The sequence below is a fragment of the Thamnophis sirtalis genome, unplaced genomic scaffold (genome assembly GCF_051295495.1).
Source record: "Thamnophis sirtalis isolate CommonGarterSnake01/CBP01778 unplaced genomic scaffold, rThaSir2_p1.2 scaffold_5, whole genome shotgun sequence".
NCBI classification, from domain to species: domain Eukaryota; kingdom Metazoa; phylum Chordata; class Lepidosauria; order Squamata; family Natricidae; genus Thamnophis; species Thamnophis sirtalis.
The window spans coordinates 70068302-70082811 of NW_028261385.1; the positions used below are offsets into that span (position 1 = coordinate 70068302).

Below are 14510 nucleotides of genomic sequence, written 5' to 3' on the forward strand. Positions count from 1 at the left end.
AAGAAATTTACATACACTGCAAGGTAGATGAGAAATACTTAGGATGTCCCATTCCTACTTATCTGACTTTATGACTTTGGAAATAGCCATGTCTCCGTCTACCTAGCTTTCTAGAATTGTTATGAAGCCACAACAGAATGAGATAAAAAAAGTGTTTGCTGCCTGGGAGCCCAAAACGGGATATAAATGTAACATATAATCACCTGATTAATCATTAATTACCTCTTTTTAATCCTTCTGAAATACTAGAAACTTACGTCCGGATGACCACCATGAAACTATAAGCGATGGTCCCAACACCAACCAAAAAATATGAAAGAGGCATTCGGAATTTCAGCCACCCAATTGTTCTCTGGTTATTGTAATAGCCGTAGAAAAGCACCGAATATTGTGCAAAGCCCTGGAAAATTAATGGCAAGAGTTCAGAAAAGTATATTTCATCAGAGTTGGGCAGAGTTTATCTTAGCACAATTTAATTTGTTTTAAATCACCACATCTCAATCTGGCACCATCCAGAAGTGTCGGGACTACAATTTCCAAAGCTTCCAAGTTTTGGGATACTTTGGGAGATGCAGTTCTAAAAGAACCTGAAGGCAGAACAAAGAAGCAAAGGATGGAAACTAATCAAGGAGAGAAGCAACCTAGAAATAAGGAGACATTTCCTAACAGTGAACAATTAATCAGTGGAACGAAGTTGTAGGTGCTCCATCACTGGAGGAGACTGGCCACGATTTGTCTGGAATGGTGTAGGGCGGGGGTGTCAAACTGGTGGCCCATGGGCCAGATGCATCACACGCAGGTCACCCCTACCCCAGTTCCGCAAAGGAGAAAAACGTCACGATATGTCACGTGACAGCAATGTGACCCTGTGAGTTTGACACCCATGGTGTAGGGTGCCCATGGTGCTCGAGCAGGGATTGGACTAGATGACCTCAAAGGTCCCTTTCAACTCTGTTACTCTGTTTCAATACACAGTCTAAGCCATATGCAAAATAATAGCTGCAGAGCTTGACCCAAATATTTATTGCATGTCGTGATTCAACTTCTGGAGTTAGTTCTGGTGATAACTTAGAATGTGAACCTTTAAGAAATCTTTGTATTCATCCTGGTCCATTAACTTTCTTCTGCCTACAGATGACCTCTTTTCTAAATGAACATTCTGCTATGTATAAGAAACTATCCTCTTGGGCCCGTTATATCACACAGTCACACAATAGACTCCCTTGATCTGAGAGTATTTTTGATTGGGCTTAAATATTAGGAGAAAGGAAGCAGCAAAGTATGTTAAGACCAAGGGCTCTATAAATCAAACCCAGCATTTTGGAACCCACTAGGAAAGCAATTAAAAATTCGGCATATTAAAGCAAAGTCATCAAGAAAATAAGGAAGCAACTCCACAGTGGGATTGAAGATGTTTTGCAAAATAAGAGGGTAAGTGTCCAATCAAGGATTGCAATCAATGGTGGGTTTCACATTTTGTTATCACCGGTTTGCCCTGCGTGCCCCCGCTCACTTCATTTGATTCTGATCAGCTTAAGGTTGACTTAGCCTTCCATCCTTCTGAGGTTGGTAAAATGAGGACCCAGATTGCTGGGGGCAATATGTTGACTCTGTAAACCGCTTAAAAAGATCTGTAAAGCACTGTGAAGTGGTATGTAAGTTAAATGCTATTGTTATTCCTAATTAAACAATGTCATCTATCAGAACCATGAAAGCGTGCCTTCTCTATAGCATGTCTATCCTCAGGAATGAGATTTCCCTGGAGATCAGGATGGGACCAATTGTTATTTAGAAAAGCTGTTCCACCAGGCATTGATAAGGTCAAGTGAGATCCCTTTATTTTTGTTTCCATACAAGTTTGATAAATGAATGAATGAAATATGTGATCAGATCTTTGTTTCTCCTACTTTTTGAAGGTGTCTAAAGAACATTCAGCTGTGTTCCTTATTGAAACACATTTAAATGACTTCCACTTCATCCTTTCATAGTTTCCTATATTTTTCCAGTGTGAAACCTTCCTGATTGCACCATGTGACAGAGTGTTTTTAATTCCTACCAATATTGAGAAGCAACACATGCCAACTATTGTATGTGGCCGCAATTGTTGATGCAACAATATAGATAAAAGAACATATGCAAAGAGCTTCTCGCTCAACATCTGCGGATCATAGCTTCTATTTTAAGCCACGATTCCATGCCAATAACCCTGTTGGTGTTTGCCTCCAATTAATCTCTGCTTGTTATGAAATTAGGAGCTAATTTTGATGCAAATCTTTTCCTCCTCAGGGAACCGATGTGGCAGAGTTGCAATGGACTGTGGGTTTTACATGAAAAAATATGTAAACAAATTACAATATCGCTGACAGCTCCTGTCTGCAATATTCTGGTGCTCTTCTTTGGCTGCATAGATAAAACCGAGCTCTCTGGAAAAGGCTGGAAGGGATGAAAATAAAGAGGTCAACCAGCAGCAAGGTGGAAGAACTCAGTTGCAGTGGTGATGGATGCACGAAAGGGCAGGTTAGGGACAGATCATCATATGTAAAAATAACTATGTTGTTATTAAAAGTCAACACCAGTGGTGGGATTCAGTCAGTTCACACCTATTTGGGAGAACCGGTCGTTAACTTTCTAAGCAGTTCGGAGAACCAGTTATTGGAAGAAATCTTATTTTGTTTTGTTTTTTCACTTTACAGGGCTAATCCTGTAAGGAAGGCGGGGAGGAAACATTCTGGTGTTATTTCTAGCCTAATCTTTATTGCCCTGCTTACAGAAACTGCCTCTCCGGTTAACCATTATTACATTGTAATAGCTAAGGCGAAGCACCCATCGATGTGAGTGATGTTGAGCTGGCCACGCCTACCCAGTCACATGACCACTGAGCCACGCCTACCCAACTGGTCATTAGGGCAGAGAACCAGTTGTTAGATTATTTGATTATTTGAATCCCACCACTCAACACCAACATGAAAACATAATCAATCAATCAATGACAGAACATGGTTTCTTGAGTATTACATCGACTCTACATTTTTATGTATTAAGGAAAAAAATCCTATTTCTGTTCCTCTACTTCTGTTTGCTCTGCTGCCCTCTTCTTCTTGTTCCCAGATGAACTAAAAATGTTGCATTGTAATTTCAGAGTTTCTCTATTTTCCTTCTCCTTTTCATTCATTTCTATTTAATTGAAGCACATCTGGTGCACACCCATAAAATGCATCTGAGGTTATAAACAACAATACAATACAATGCAATAATCCTGGAGAAAGGAAGACTATTGCTATTGCAAAAACTGCTTTATTCAGTTTGAACAAATGCACGTTAGTAAATTTGAAGGTGGTAAGTCCTGACAATTAAGAACGATCTAATAGCAATGTTAATCTATGCCTGCACTCTGTTTTAAAATATTAAACATAAACAAAAATCATTAATTCCATTAGGCTGCAGTAAAATATAAATGTAATGCTACTGTAAATCTTTCTTGTGTAGTTATTTTACTGTATGTCACTCAGAGTTGTTGCAGAGTTCAGCAGCCTAATGAGCTAACTAATTAATATTGATAAATGACAGCTGGATCGTTCTAAAACTATCATATAGATGTATGGTCTGGCTTAGAATGATGTGTGAATCCAGCCACCATTGTTTAGAGGCAAGGATTCTGACTCAACAATGGAGATGAATATAATTTCCTTGTGAATTTTTCAGCAAGCAGCACAATTTTCTTCTGCTTCCTCTCTGGTTTCCTACATGATATTTTTTTTCAATTTGTTTGAGAGACAGGAGAAAAGGAGAAATATATGACACTGGGTGGCAGCAACCACCAACATTTCCATTCTTCTGTCTGTGTCTGGCTGACGAGCCTCACAACATTTTAACATCTACCATTAGTAGATTTTATTGTAAAACATCAGACAAACTCTAGGAGTTCTCTAGTGGCCATCCAGATTTTTGTAGCCCAGATATCGTGCCTCTAAGCTATGCCCTTAAAAAGTCACATCATTGTGAGCTCATCTAAGTCCTGATTCTGCCTTGGCCAGGAACATAAAATAGAGTATGCAAGGGTACACACATTACCTACAGCCATGGTTCACTCAATCGTGATGTTTACACAGCAGGCTGTACACAAGTTATAAATCAGATTATCAGAATGCGATGGATTACTCACACAGCATGATAAAACAGTGGCAGATTTGTCATAATACCCTGAACCACTAAATAACCTGATTGCAGTCTGGTGTAGCGTATTGTATAAATGCAACAATAATATCATGGATATATTTTATAGTAGGATGATCTCCCTGCATTTTCCCCACCATATTGGGCCTACAAAACCCAAATGACTCCTAGATGGCAGCAAAGAGAGAGAAAACTCAGATCTTTACTATTTTTATTGTTCATCTGGATTGTTTCAGCCCAGACCTAGTAGGCCTATCACTTTTTTTCTGATATGCACTTTATTATTTTTATCAGTTTTTTATCCCATATTTTTAATATATTTCAGTCAACTCAATGATCTTTGCAATCATATTATAAGCAACTGCATTTTCTTTGCTGATGATGTAAAACTATTCAACACTATCGACAATGCTTCTACCCTACCCTTGACTATGTGTCAGAATGGTCAAACAATTGGCAACTTCAAATCTCAACCAACAAATGCTCTGTCTTACATATTGGCAAAAAAAATCAGAACACAAAATACAAGCTGGATGGATATGACCTCATAAATGACCCCCATTCTGTCAAGGACCTTGGAGTACTCATCCCAAATGATGTGAGTGCCAGAGCTCACTGTAACAGCATTGCCAAAAAGGCATTAAGAGTTGTTAACCTAATCTTACAAAGCTTCTTCTCCTGTAATATTGAACTGCAAACTAGGGCATACAAAACTTTTGCTAGACCAATTCTTGAATACAGCTTATCTGTCTGGAACCTGCACTGCATATAGGACATTAATACAATCGAACGAGTCCAGAGATATTTCACGAGAAGGGTCCTCCACTCCTCTGCTCGCACCAGAATACCTTATGCCACCAGACTTGAAATTTTGGGCTTAGACAACTTAGAACTTTGCCATCTTCAATCCGACATAAGTGTAATACATAAAATTATCTGCTACAATGTCCTACCTGTCAATGAATACTTCAGCTTCAACCACAACACAAGTGTACAATAGATACAAACGTATGGTAAACTGCTCAAAACTTGATTGCAGAAAATATGAGTTCAGTAACAGAGTTGTCAATGCCTGTATTGCACTACCTGACACTGTGGTTTATTTCCCAAACCCCCAACACTTTAACCTTAGACTGTCTACTGTCGACCTCACCCCGTTCCTAAGAAGTCTTTCAGGGGTGTGCATAAGGGCACCAGCGTGCCTACCGTCCCTGTCCTAATATTCCCTTGTATTCATATTCATTTCATGTATTCATAATCAACAGATAATTTATATATTTTCTAATTTATGCTTGATGAAATAAATAAAATAGCAGTAGTAGTAATTCAAAGCTGAATGCTAGAAACATAATTAAAGCCATTAATACATGGGCAGTTCCAGTGATACGCTACTCAGCTGGAATCATCAACTGGACTCTGGCTGAACTGGAAAACATGGACCGGAAAACACCCAAACTTATATACCACGCTTTACATCCATGAAGCGACATTGACAGGTTGTACCTGCCAAGAAAAATAGAGGGCAGGGGGCTATTGCAAATCCATCAAACTGTAGAAGAAGAAAAATGAAGTTTGAATGATTATGTGAACCAAAGTAAAGAAAAATTGCTGCAGGCTGTGAAAACGGAGAACAGCATAAAAACAACAGAAACAAAGGCAGAATATGAGGAAAAAACAGCTGGATGACAGATTAATTAGATGGAAAACCAAAGCTTTGCATTGACAGCACTTGAAAAACATTGAAGGAAGATGTGATGACAACTTGACATGGACATGGCTTAAGATGGGAACTATCAAGAAAAAAACAGAAAGTTTAATACTGGCTGCTCAAGAACAAGCACTACTAACTAATGCCATGAAAGCGAAGATACAAATATCCACTGACAACCCAAACTGCCAACTTTGCAATAACAAAGTCAAAACTGTTTCATATTTAATATGTGAATGCAGCAAAATTGCACAAACTGATTACAAAGCTAGACATGACCGAGTTGCTAAATTAATCCACTGGTCATTATGTAAAAAAATATGATTTACCTGTATCCCAAAAGTCATGGGAACATAAATTGGAAAAAGTTATCAAAAATGAGAAAGTGAAGATCTTGTGGGACTTTTGAATACAAACGGATCGTAATTTGGAGCACAACACGCCAGATATCACGGTTGTAGAGGGCTGAAGTGTACAGTTTATTGATATCGCTGTTCCTGGAGATGCCAGCATTGAATAAAAAGAACTAGAAAAAATAATGAAATATCGCAACCTGGCCTTCGAAACTACACAGCTGTGGATGAAGCATGTAATACTGATATTCATTGTCATCGGGGCACTTTGCACCATGTCGAAGAATTTTACAAGATACATCAATAAATTGCAGCATCCTGCAATAACACCAGTGGAACTGCAAAAAACTGTGCTACTCGGAACATCTTATATTTTAAAAAGGTACTTTGTTGATACCTAGGATGCTGGCAGCAAACCGTATCAACCATTAGCACTAGTCACTGGTATTTGTAATGCATTTTTGAATGTTCATTTGGCTGAGTTTCACATTTAATGAATAAAGATTATTATTATTATTATACAATTGTATCACAGCGGCCAGTTGTTTCGCCAGATTTGGCATTGGTTACTAGTCGGGCTCCACCCAGGGGCCTAGGACGTCATAACGTATTTTCATAATATGCTTGCAGATCCAAGCAGTGGGACTTTTTGCTTTTGACTGATGGTGATTTTGTCAATTTTTAACTGTTTCAAATGTAATTCCAGTGCTTTTGGAATAGCACCCAGTGTGCCAATTACCACTGGAATTACCACTGCTGGTTTGTGCCATAGTCGTTGAATTTCGATTTTTAAGTCCTGGTATTTTGCGATTTTTTCATGTTCCTTCTCAGCGACCCTGCTATCACCTGGTATTGCGATGTCTATGATTGTGACCTTATTTTTCTCAACCAGTGTGATGTCTGGTATATTATGCGCCAGTACTTTGTCCGTTTATATACGGAAATCCCACAAGATCTTGACCATCTGATTTTCGGTGACTTTTTCAGGCTGATGTTCCCACCAGTTTGTTGCTGTTTTAATATTATAATTTTTGCACAAATTCCAATGGATCATTTGTGCTACTGAATTGTGCCACAATTTATAATCAGTCTGCGTGATTTTTTTTACAGCAGCTGAGTATGTGATCAACAGTTTCATCAACTTCTTTGCAAAGTCTGCATTTGGCATCATCAGAGGATTTTTCGATTTTGGCCTTAATGGCATTTGTGCGGATAGCTTGTTCTTGCGCAGCCAGGATTAGTGACTCTGTTTCTTTCTTTAATCCACTTGTTGTTAACCATAACCAAGTTTGTTCACTGTTCACTTTATCTTTTATTTTTTCCAGAAATTGGCTGTGCATTGCTTTGTTCTGCAAACTCTCCATTCTTGATTTTATCACATCTTTTCTGTATTCTTGTTTCGTCTTTGGGGCCTTCAGTAGTTTTTTGTTCTTTACTTCGATTAATAGATGTTCTTGACTTTCTTTTAAATAATCAGCCAGTGCATGTTTTTCTTCTTCAACTGTTTGCTTCACTTGGATAACATCAAGCATGGAGAAGTAAAAACTATTGTCAGGGGAAAGTACACCAACAGAGTTAGGAAAATTTTGAAATCTAAATTGAATGGTGGAAATACAATCAAGGCCATAAATACCTGGGCAATACCAGTTATAAGATTCACAGCTGGTATAGTTAACTGGACACAAGCTGATTTGGACATTTTGGACCGAAAAACTAGGAAACTAATGACAATGCACTACAGTTTACATCCACGTGGTGATACTGATAGACTGTACCTGCCCCAAAAATCAGGTGGCAGAGGATTATTACAAGTGAAGCAAATAGTTGAAGAAGAAAAACATGCACTGGCTGATTATTTAAAAGAAAGTCAAGAACATCTATTAATTGAAGTAAAGAACAAAAATCTATTGAAGGTCCAACAGACGAAACCAGAATACAGAAAAGATGTGATAAAATCAAGAATGGAGAGTTGGCAGAACAAAGCATTGCATGGCCAATTTCTGGAAAAAATAAAAGATAAAGTGAACAGTGAAAAAACTTGGTTATGGTTAACAGCAGGTACATTAAAGAAAGAAACAGAGTCACTAATCCTGGCTGCGCAAGAACAAGCTATCCGCACAAATGCCATTAAGGCCAAATCCTCTGATGGTACCAAATGCAGACTTTGCAAAGAAGTTGATGAAACTGTTGATCACATACTCAGCTGCTGTAAAAAAAATCATGCAGACTGATTATAAATTGCAGCACAATTCAGTAGCAGAAACAATCTACTGGAATTTGTGCAAAAATTATAATATTAAAATAACAACAAACTGGTGGGAACATCAGCCTGAGAAAGCCATCGAGAATCAGATGGTCAAGATCTTGTGGGATTTTCGTACACAAACGGACAAAATACTGGCGCACAATACACCAGATATCACACTGGTTGAGAAAAATAAGATCACAATCATAGACATCGCAATACCAAGTGATAGCATTGTCGCTGAGAAGGAACATGAAAAAATCGCGAAATACCAGGACTTAAAAACCGAAAATCAATGATTATGGCACAAACCAGCAGTGATAATTCCAGTGGTAATCAGCACACTGGGTGCTATTCCAAAAGCATTGGAATTACGTTTAACACAGTTAAAAATTGACAAAATCACCATCAGTCAAATGCAAAAAGCCGCACTGCTTGGATCCGCATGCATATTACGAAAATATGTTATGACGTCCTAGGCCCCTGGGTGTGGCCTGACTAGTAATCAATGCCAAATCCAGCGAAGAAACTGGCCGCTGTGATACAATTCTGTTGTGATAATAATATTGTGGCAAATATGTGTGATATTCCTTCCTCCTCCTATTTTTCCTCACAACAACAACCTGTGTGGTGGGTCAGGCTGAGAAAAAGAGTGGTTGGCCCAAAGTCAGCCAGCTTTCATGCCTAAGGCAGGATTAGAACTCACAGTCTCCTGATTTCTATACCAGCACCTTCACCACTACACTAACTGGCTCTCACAACTTTACAACTTTCCTGGAATACTATACATTTAACATAAAGTTCCTATGGCTGTTTCATTTTTGTGAGAAGCTCCTTCTGATTATAGTACACTTTCTTTTTCTCCATTAATTTTCTAATAACTTTATTAAATTCCAACATCAAACATTAAAATATAATGTAATATAAAAGGAAAAGGGAATTTAAAAAACAAATTAAAAGTGACAAAAAATTATACATCAAACAAATTCATAATATCTTGCCAGTGCCTTTCTACTTGATTCATGAATCAGCATTTTTAAAAAGATGCTCTTTTTTTAGTGACAGCTTTGTATGGTTGTTGGATGAATACTTCCCTCTGAAGATTAACACCAGGATTTCTGAATTTGGCCTGGAGGAATTCCGCAAGCTCTACATTGTAATATGCGACTTTCAAACTGATTGAAACCGGTATCTCAGTTTTACAGAAAACAATGTATTAGTAATGGTGTGAACAGCATGCGAGACTGATTCTCCTGGGATTGTGCTGTTATTTAGCGTATTTAGTGGCCAGTAAAGCATTTGGAGAAGACATACATACATACATACATACATACATACATACATACATACATACATACATACATACATACATACAACATATAGGGAGATAATAATTGTTCAGGGTGAGGAGTTTTACATTTCCTAGCTTGCAGATGTGACTTATGAATTCTCCTATTCAGGTATCCCTGAGTCTATAAGCTCCTTCTTCGGTCTCTGAGGTAACAGAAAAGCTTGCTGATCTATTTTGCACAAGGTTGTATCATCAATATAAGTAATAATGGAAAGAAGGGAGGGAGGGAGATAGGAGAGAAAGAAAGAAAGAAAGAAAGAGGGCAGGGGAGGGAGGGAGGGAGGGAGGGAGGGAAGGAAGGAAGGAAGGAAGGAAGGAAGGAAGGAAGGAAGGAAGGAATTGATGCTTATTGGGGAGCATGAAGGAAGGTCTGCTCTTGATAACATGTGGCTGAAAAAATAAGGTTGGAATCAAATGTGGAAAGCGGCTGTTTCCTAAACTGGGATATGGAGAGGGGGAGGGCAGGCAGCTTAATTCTCTGGGCCTGACTACATCACTTTTTACCCCTACTACTGATAGGGAAGCAGTGGCCTGCATAGACCCATCACCCTTGTTGCATCCAGTTGCTTACCCTCATGCCCTTGACCCTCGTGCATCCTAGCAGTGTCAGAAAGGATCATAGGTAACTGAGGAAGAGGAAGCCCAGAAACACAAGTAACATAAGCAAGCCAGAGCTAGGAAGACCCCAATGCCTAATCATCCAAACAATCCCCCAGAAAGACAAATGTGGAGCGTCGCATCTGAGTTGGTGGGGTCACTTTTACACCTTGCAAATACTTCATTGCTTGGAAGGTGTTGCAGTTTTTAATTCTGATGGCAAAACACAGGAGAAAGCTGCTGACTGAGTCAGAGGCTTAGCTCAGCTACTGACCACAGGCTGGTTTTCAAAAAGGACAGGCTGTAGCAAATACTACAGAATGTATGAGAATTGTACATCTCCCACACGCAATTGCTTCCTCCAGCCCTGCTGCATCACAGTCATTTGGACTCTCTAATAAGTAGCTTACTGTTAATCCCAAGGAGTTACTTGCTAAAAGTGAAAAGACAGGAGTGCAATACATGATTAGAAGCTGAGCTTCTCTCTCTCTCTCTCTCTCTCTCTCTCTCTCTCTCTCTCTCTCTCTCTCTCTCTCTCTCTCTCTCTCTCTCTCTCTCTCTCTCTCTCTCTCTCTCTCTCTCTCTCTCTCTCTCTCTCTCTCTCTCTCTCTCTCTCTCTCTCTCTCTCTCTCTCCTTGCTTTCTTTCCTTGTGACTGTCACTTTGCAGACTGACAGGCAGAAAGGACCAAATGAATCCTACAGAATCCTTCTGCTCCTGAAGCAAATCTCCCTGGAGAGTTTTTGAACATCATGAATTTGTCCTGGAGCAATTCACGAAGAAGTCCCCGGAATCTGTTTTACAGCACATCAACTTAATAAATATGAAATGAAGTGAGGGGTCTTCCATCTTCATTATTCATATAAGAAAACTGTGACAAATCAGTCCTGGGTTTTTGTGGTTTGGGGGGGGGGGGGGTTGTGGGCGGAGGTTATGGAAAAGTTCCACTGAATCCCATTGGGGACCATTTTTATTCTTGTTCCCAAAATGGTTTTGAATATTTTTGCTAAATTGAGTTAAATTTAATATATATGGAATTAACAACCCTTAGAAATTTGCCAATGTTTCAGTTTTACATTTTCCACAAGGAAATAAAACCAACACTGCCTAGTTTTTCCCAGTCAAATATTCTCCAAACGTTGGGAAACCATTCCCAAATTACTAGTCAGCTTGTCAAGAGGCCAGAAGAGCATGCTGAGTGTCATCCCACATAATGAGAATGAGATGATTGCCCTAATGTAGCACATGATTGTAAAATTGTCTACTTACACTGAAATCCCACAAAGTGGCAAAGTTCATAGCACTTGCTTCCTCTGCTCTTGGCACAGTTTTTCTAGGCAAAGACCCATATGCCTTTCCCATCAATGCCTGCATGCGAAAACAGGGAGAATGGTTCCCATTATACTCACATGAATAATCCAATAGCGATTGAGGTTCATTTTTTTTATTGTTCCAATATGTTGGAAATCGGAAACGTTACATGCTGGAAATGTAATATGAAATTCAACATGTAAAATCATTCACCCATTATGTCAATATCATCTCAAATATTCATGAAGCTTAGAACTATTGGTTTTGTATTGGGGAAGAAGAAGATTGCTATCATCACTTTTTTTTAAGCCAAGGAGTTTTAGGAGACAAGAGATCTGAGCCTTAAAGTATCACAGGAATTCATCTCACTGTTGGACTATTGTAATGCACTCTACACGGGGTTACCCTTTATGAGTATTAGGGAGATGTAGAATGCAGGATAGTCCTTGGGGCCACTAGTGTGGCCCATATTACACCACTCTTAGCAAACTGCACTAGTTGCCAGTTTGCTTCCTGGTCCAATTTAAGGTGTCGTTTCTTATCTTGAAAGCCCTTCATAGCATGGGTCCAGGTTATCTGAGAAACTGTCTCACCCCAATCAGATTGCCTCATTCCCCCCCCCCCCACATACACACATATACTGTGGACCGTGTCAATCAAGGAATTCTGGCTGATGGAATCCAGGAGAAGAGCCTTTTCTGCCATAGCTCTCATCCTCTGGAATATCATGTCCCCACCCTCAGGCTAGATCACCTAATCTTTGGGCCTTCCAAAGGGGCTTGAAGTTTCTGCTAACTGGCCTGGGACCCCCAGAGTGGGGAGTGTCATTCTGGAGGTGGTTAATGGACTAAGATAACACCTCACCTCTTCCCTGTGTGCATCTTGCTCCCTTCCTCCATATCTTTGTCAATTTTAAACCAAACTGAGTGCTATTATTTATTGTTTTAATGTTTTACATTGGTGTTTTATTAATAGTAAACTGCCTAGAGGTGGGCAGCATATAGGTTCAATAAATACATAAATAATAAATAAATAAATTGAGGTTGTTAAAGCATGGCCTACAAAACAAAGATATGGAGAAATCTATAAAGTTTTCTCATAGGAGATGTATATCAGAAAACCTTTGTTAACTAGGAATTATTTAGCACTTTTATATCTGCCCCCCCCCCCTAAAAAAACCATCTCATTTTATATCTGGTATGTTCTCCAAATGCAACATCAGACTCAGTCAACACAGCCAAAGATCAGGGATTTATAGAAATTGTAGATCAAAGTTATCTAGATGACTATAAAGTCCACGTGTTGTTTTTTCTTGGCATGTTGTCTGGCTTAATTGCAAGATCCACTTGCACTGTATTTGCCCAGTTCTCACAGTGAGACATTATTATAATGTATGATGTGATGAGGGGCTTTGTTTTCCAGCCAGTTTATTGTATAACAGATGCTGAGGTTAGAACGGTTTGGGGTTAAAGGGAATGACTGGGCCCAATGTCAGGGGAGGGCTGCTATGGGTTCGCCGGGTTTGGGAGAACCTCTAGCTAAGATTCTGCAGAGTTCAGAGAACCTGCAAATCTCACCCCTGGCTGGCCCTGCCCACCCCTCCCCTCCCAGGAGTCTCCATGTGGCCAGTTTTGCATGCCAGGTAAGTACAGGGCCTGCGCAGAGGCTAAGGGAGGGCAAAAAACGGCCTTCTGGAAGCTTGGGGAGACTGTTTTCATCCTCCCAGAGGCTCAAGAAAAGCCTCCAGAGCTCAGGGAGGATGAAAATGTGTCGTTCCCCCCCCCCCATCATGGTACACAAGGCCGATTAGGCCACACCCACCATGGCCATGCAACCGGGCAGAGAACCCTAAAGAAAGCTAAAATTTTTGAAGCCCACCCCTGCCCAAGGACATCAAGAAATGACCATGCCTAAGGAAGAATAAGAGAGACTGCCTCCTGGCGATTATCTCCCAGAGACCGATTAGATCTCACAGGTTAGGTCTCCTCCGGATTCCATCTGCCAGCCAATGCCGGCTGGCGACTCCCCGGGGGAGAGCCTTCTCTGTTGCAGCTCCAGCCCTCTGGAATGACCTCCCCATGGAGATCCGGACCCTTACTACCCTCCCGGCCTTCCGCAAAGCCACCAAGTCCTGGCTGCTCCAGCAGGCCGGGGGGCTTGTGAAACATCCAGCCCCACGGAAATTGTGAACGTTGTGTCTTTTTTAAAGTGTTGTCTTTGTCTATTTATCCCCCTTCCCTTGTCTGTTGTGAGCCACCCGGAGTCCTCCGGGAGTGGGCGGCATACAAGACAAATAAAATGAAATGAAATGAAAGTTGGGATTTTCCCCTCCTAATCCAGCTTTTTATCCACTGTGCCTCGTTGGTTCATGGGCATCTCACTGTTAAAACTGCCATAAAAACCATTACTGTGCTAAAATTAAACAAAAACAGCAGAGTGTCTTTAACATAACTTAAATCAGAGAACCAGGTGCACATGGAAATGAAATTGTGCTCTCACCTCAGGCACCATTACAAGACCAAAGGTCAGCCCGAATAGTACTATATTTATTCCATACATCCATCGCAAAAATATGAAGTAAGATGCAACCGAAGAGCCAAAATGACCTGTGAAATATTCAGATAAAGGCAGGTAAAATGAAAAAAAAATCTGTCCTTTAAAGGAGAATAACCTGATTAAATGTTTAAGTGGATTTAACAAATTGATATATCAGCAAATAACATTTTTTCCATGAATATAACGTTTTGATATGATAAAACCCACAGAAGAGTAC

General features: G+C 39.9%; 1 protein-coding gene across 1 annotated transcript in view; it reads right to left on the bottom strand.

Moving 5' to 3' along the window:
• TMC1 (transmembrane channel like 1) overlaps window positions 1-14510 on the bottom strand; it is a 78771-nt gene that overhangs the window by 28950 nt on the left and 35311 nt on the right. Inside the window, exons 8-10 of the mRNA XM_087717003.1 lie at window positions 14237-14343; window positions 11696-11794; window positions 258-400 (exon numbers count right to left, since the gene is read on the bottom strand). Coding sequence (XP_087573129.1) covers window positions 258-400; window positions 11696-11794; window positions 14237-14343 — 349 coding nt within the window. The remainder of the gene's footprint in view (window positions 1-257; window positions 401-11695; window positions 11795-14236; window positions 14344-14510) is intronic.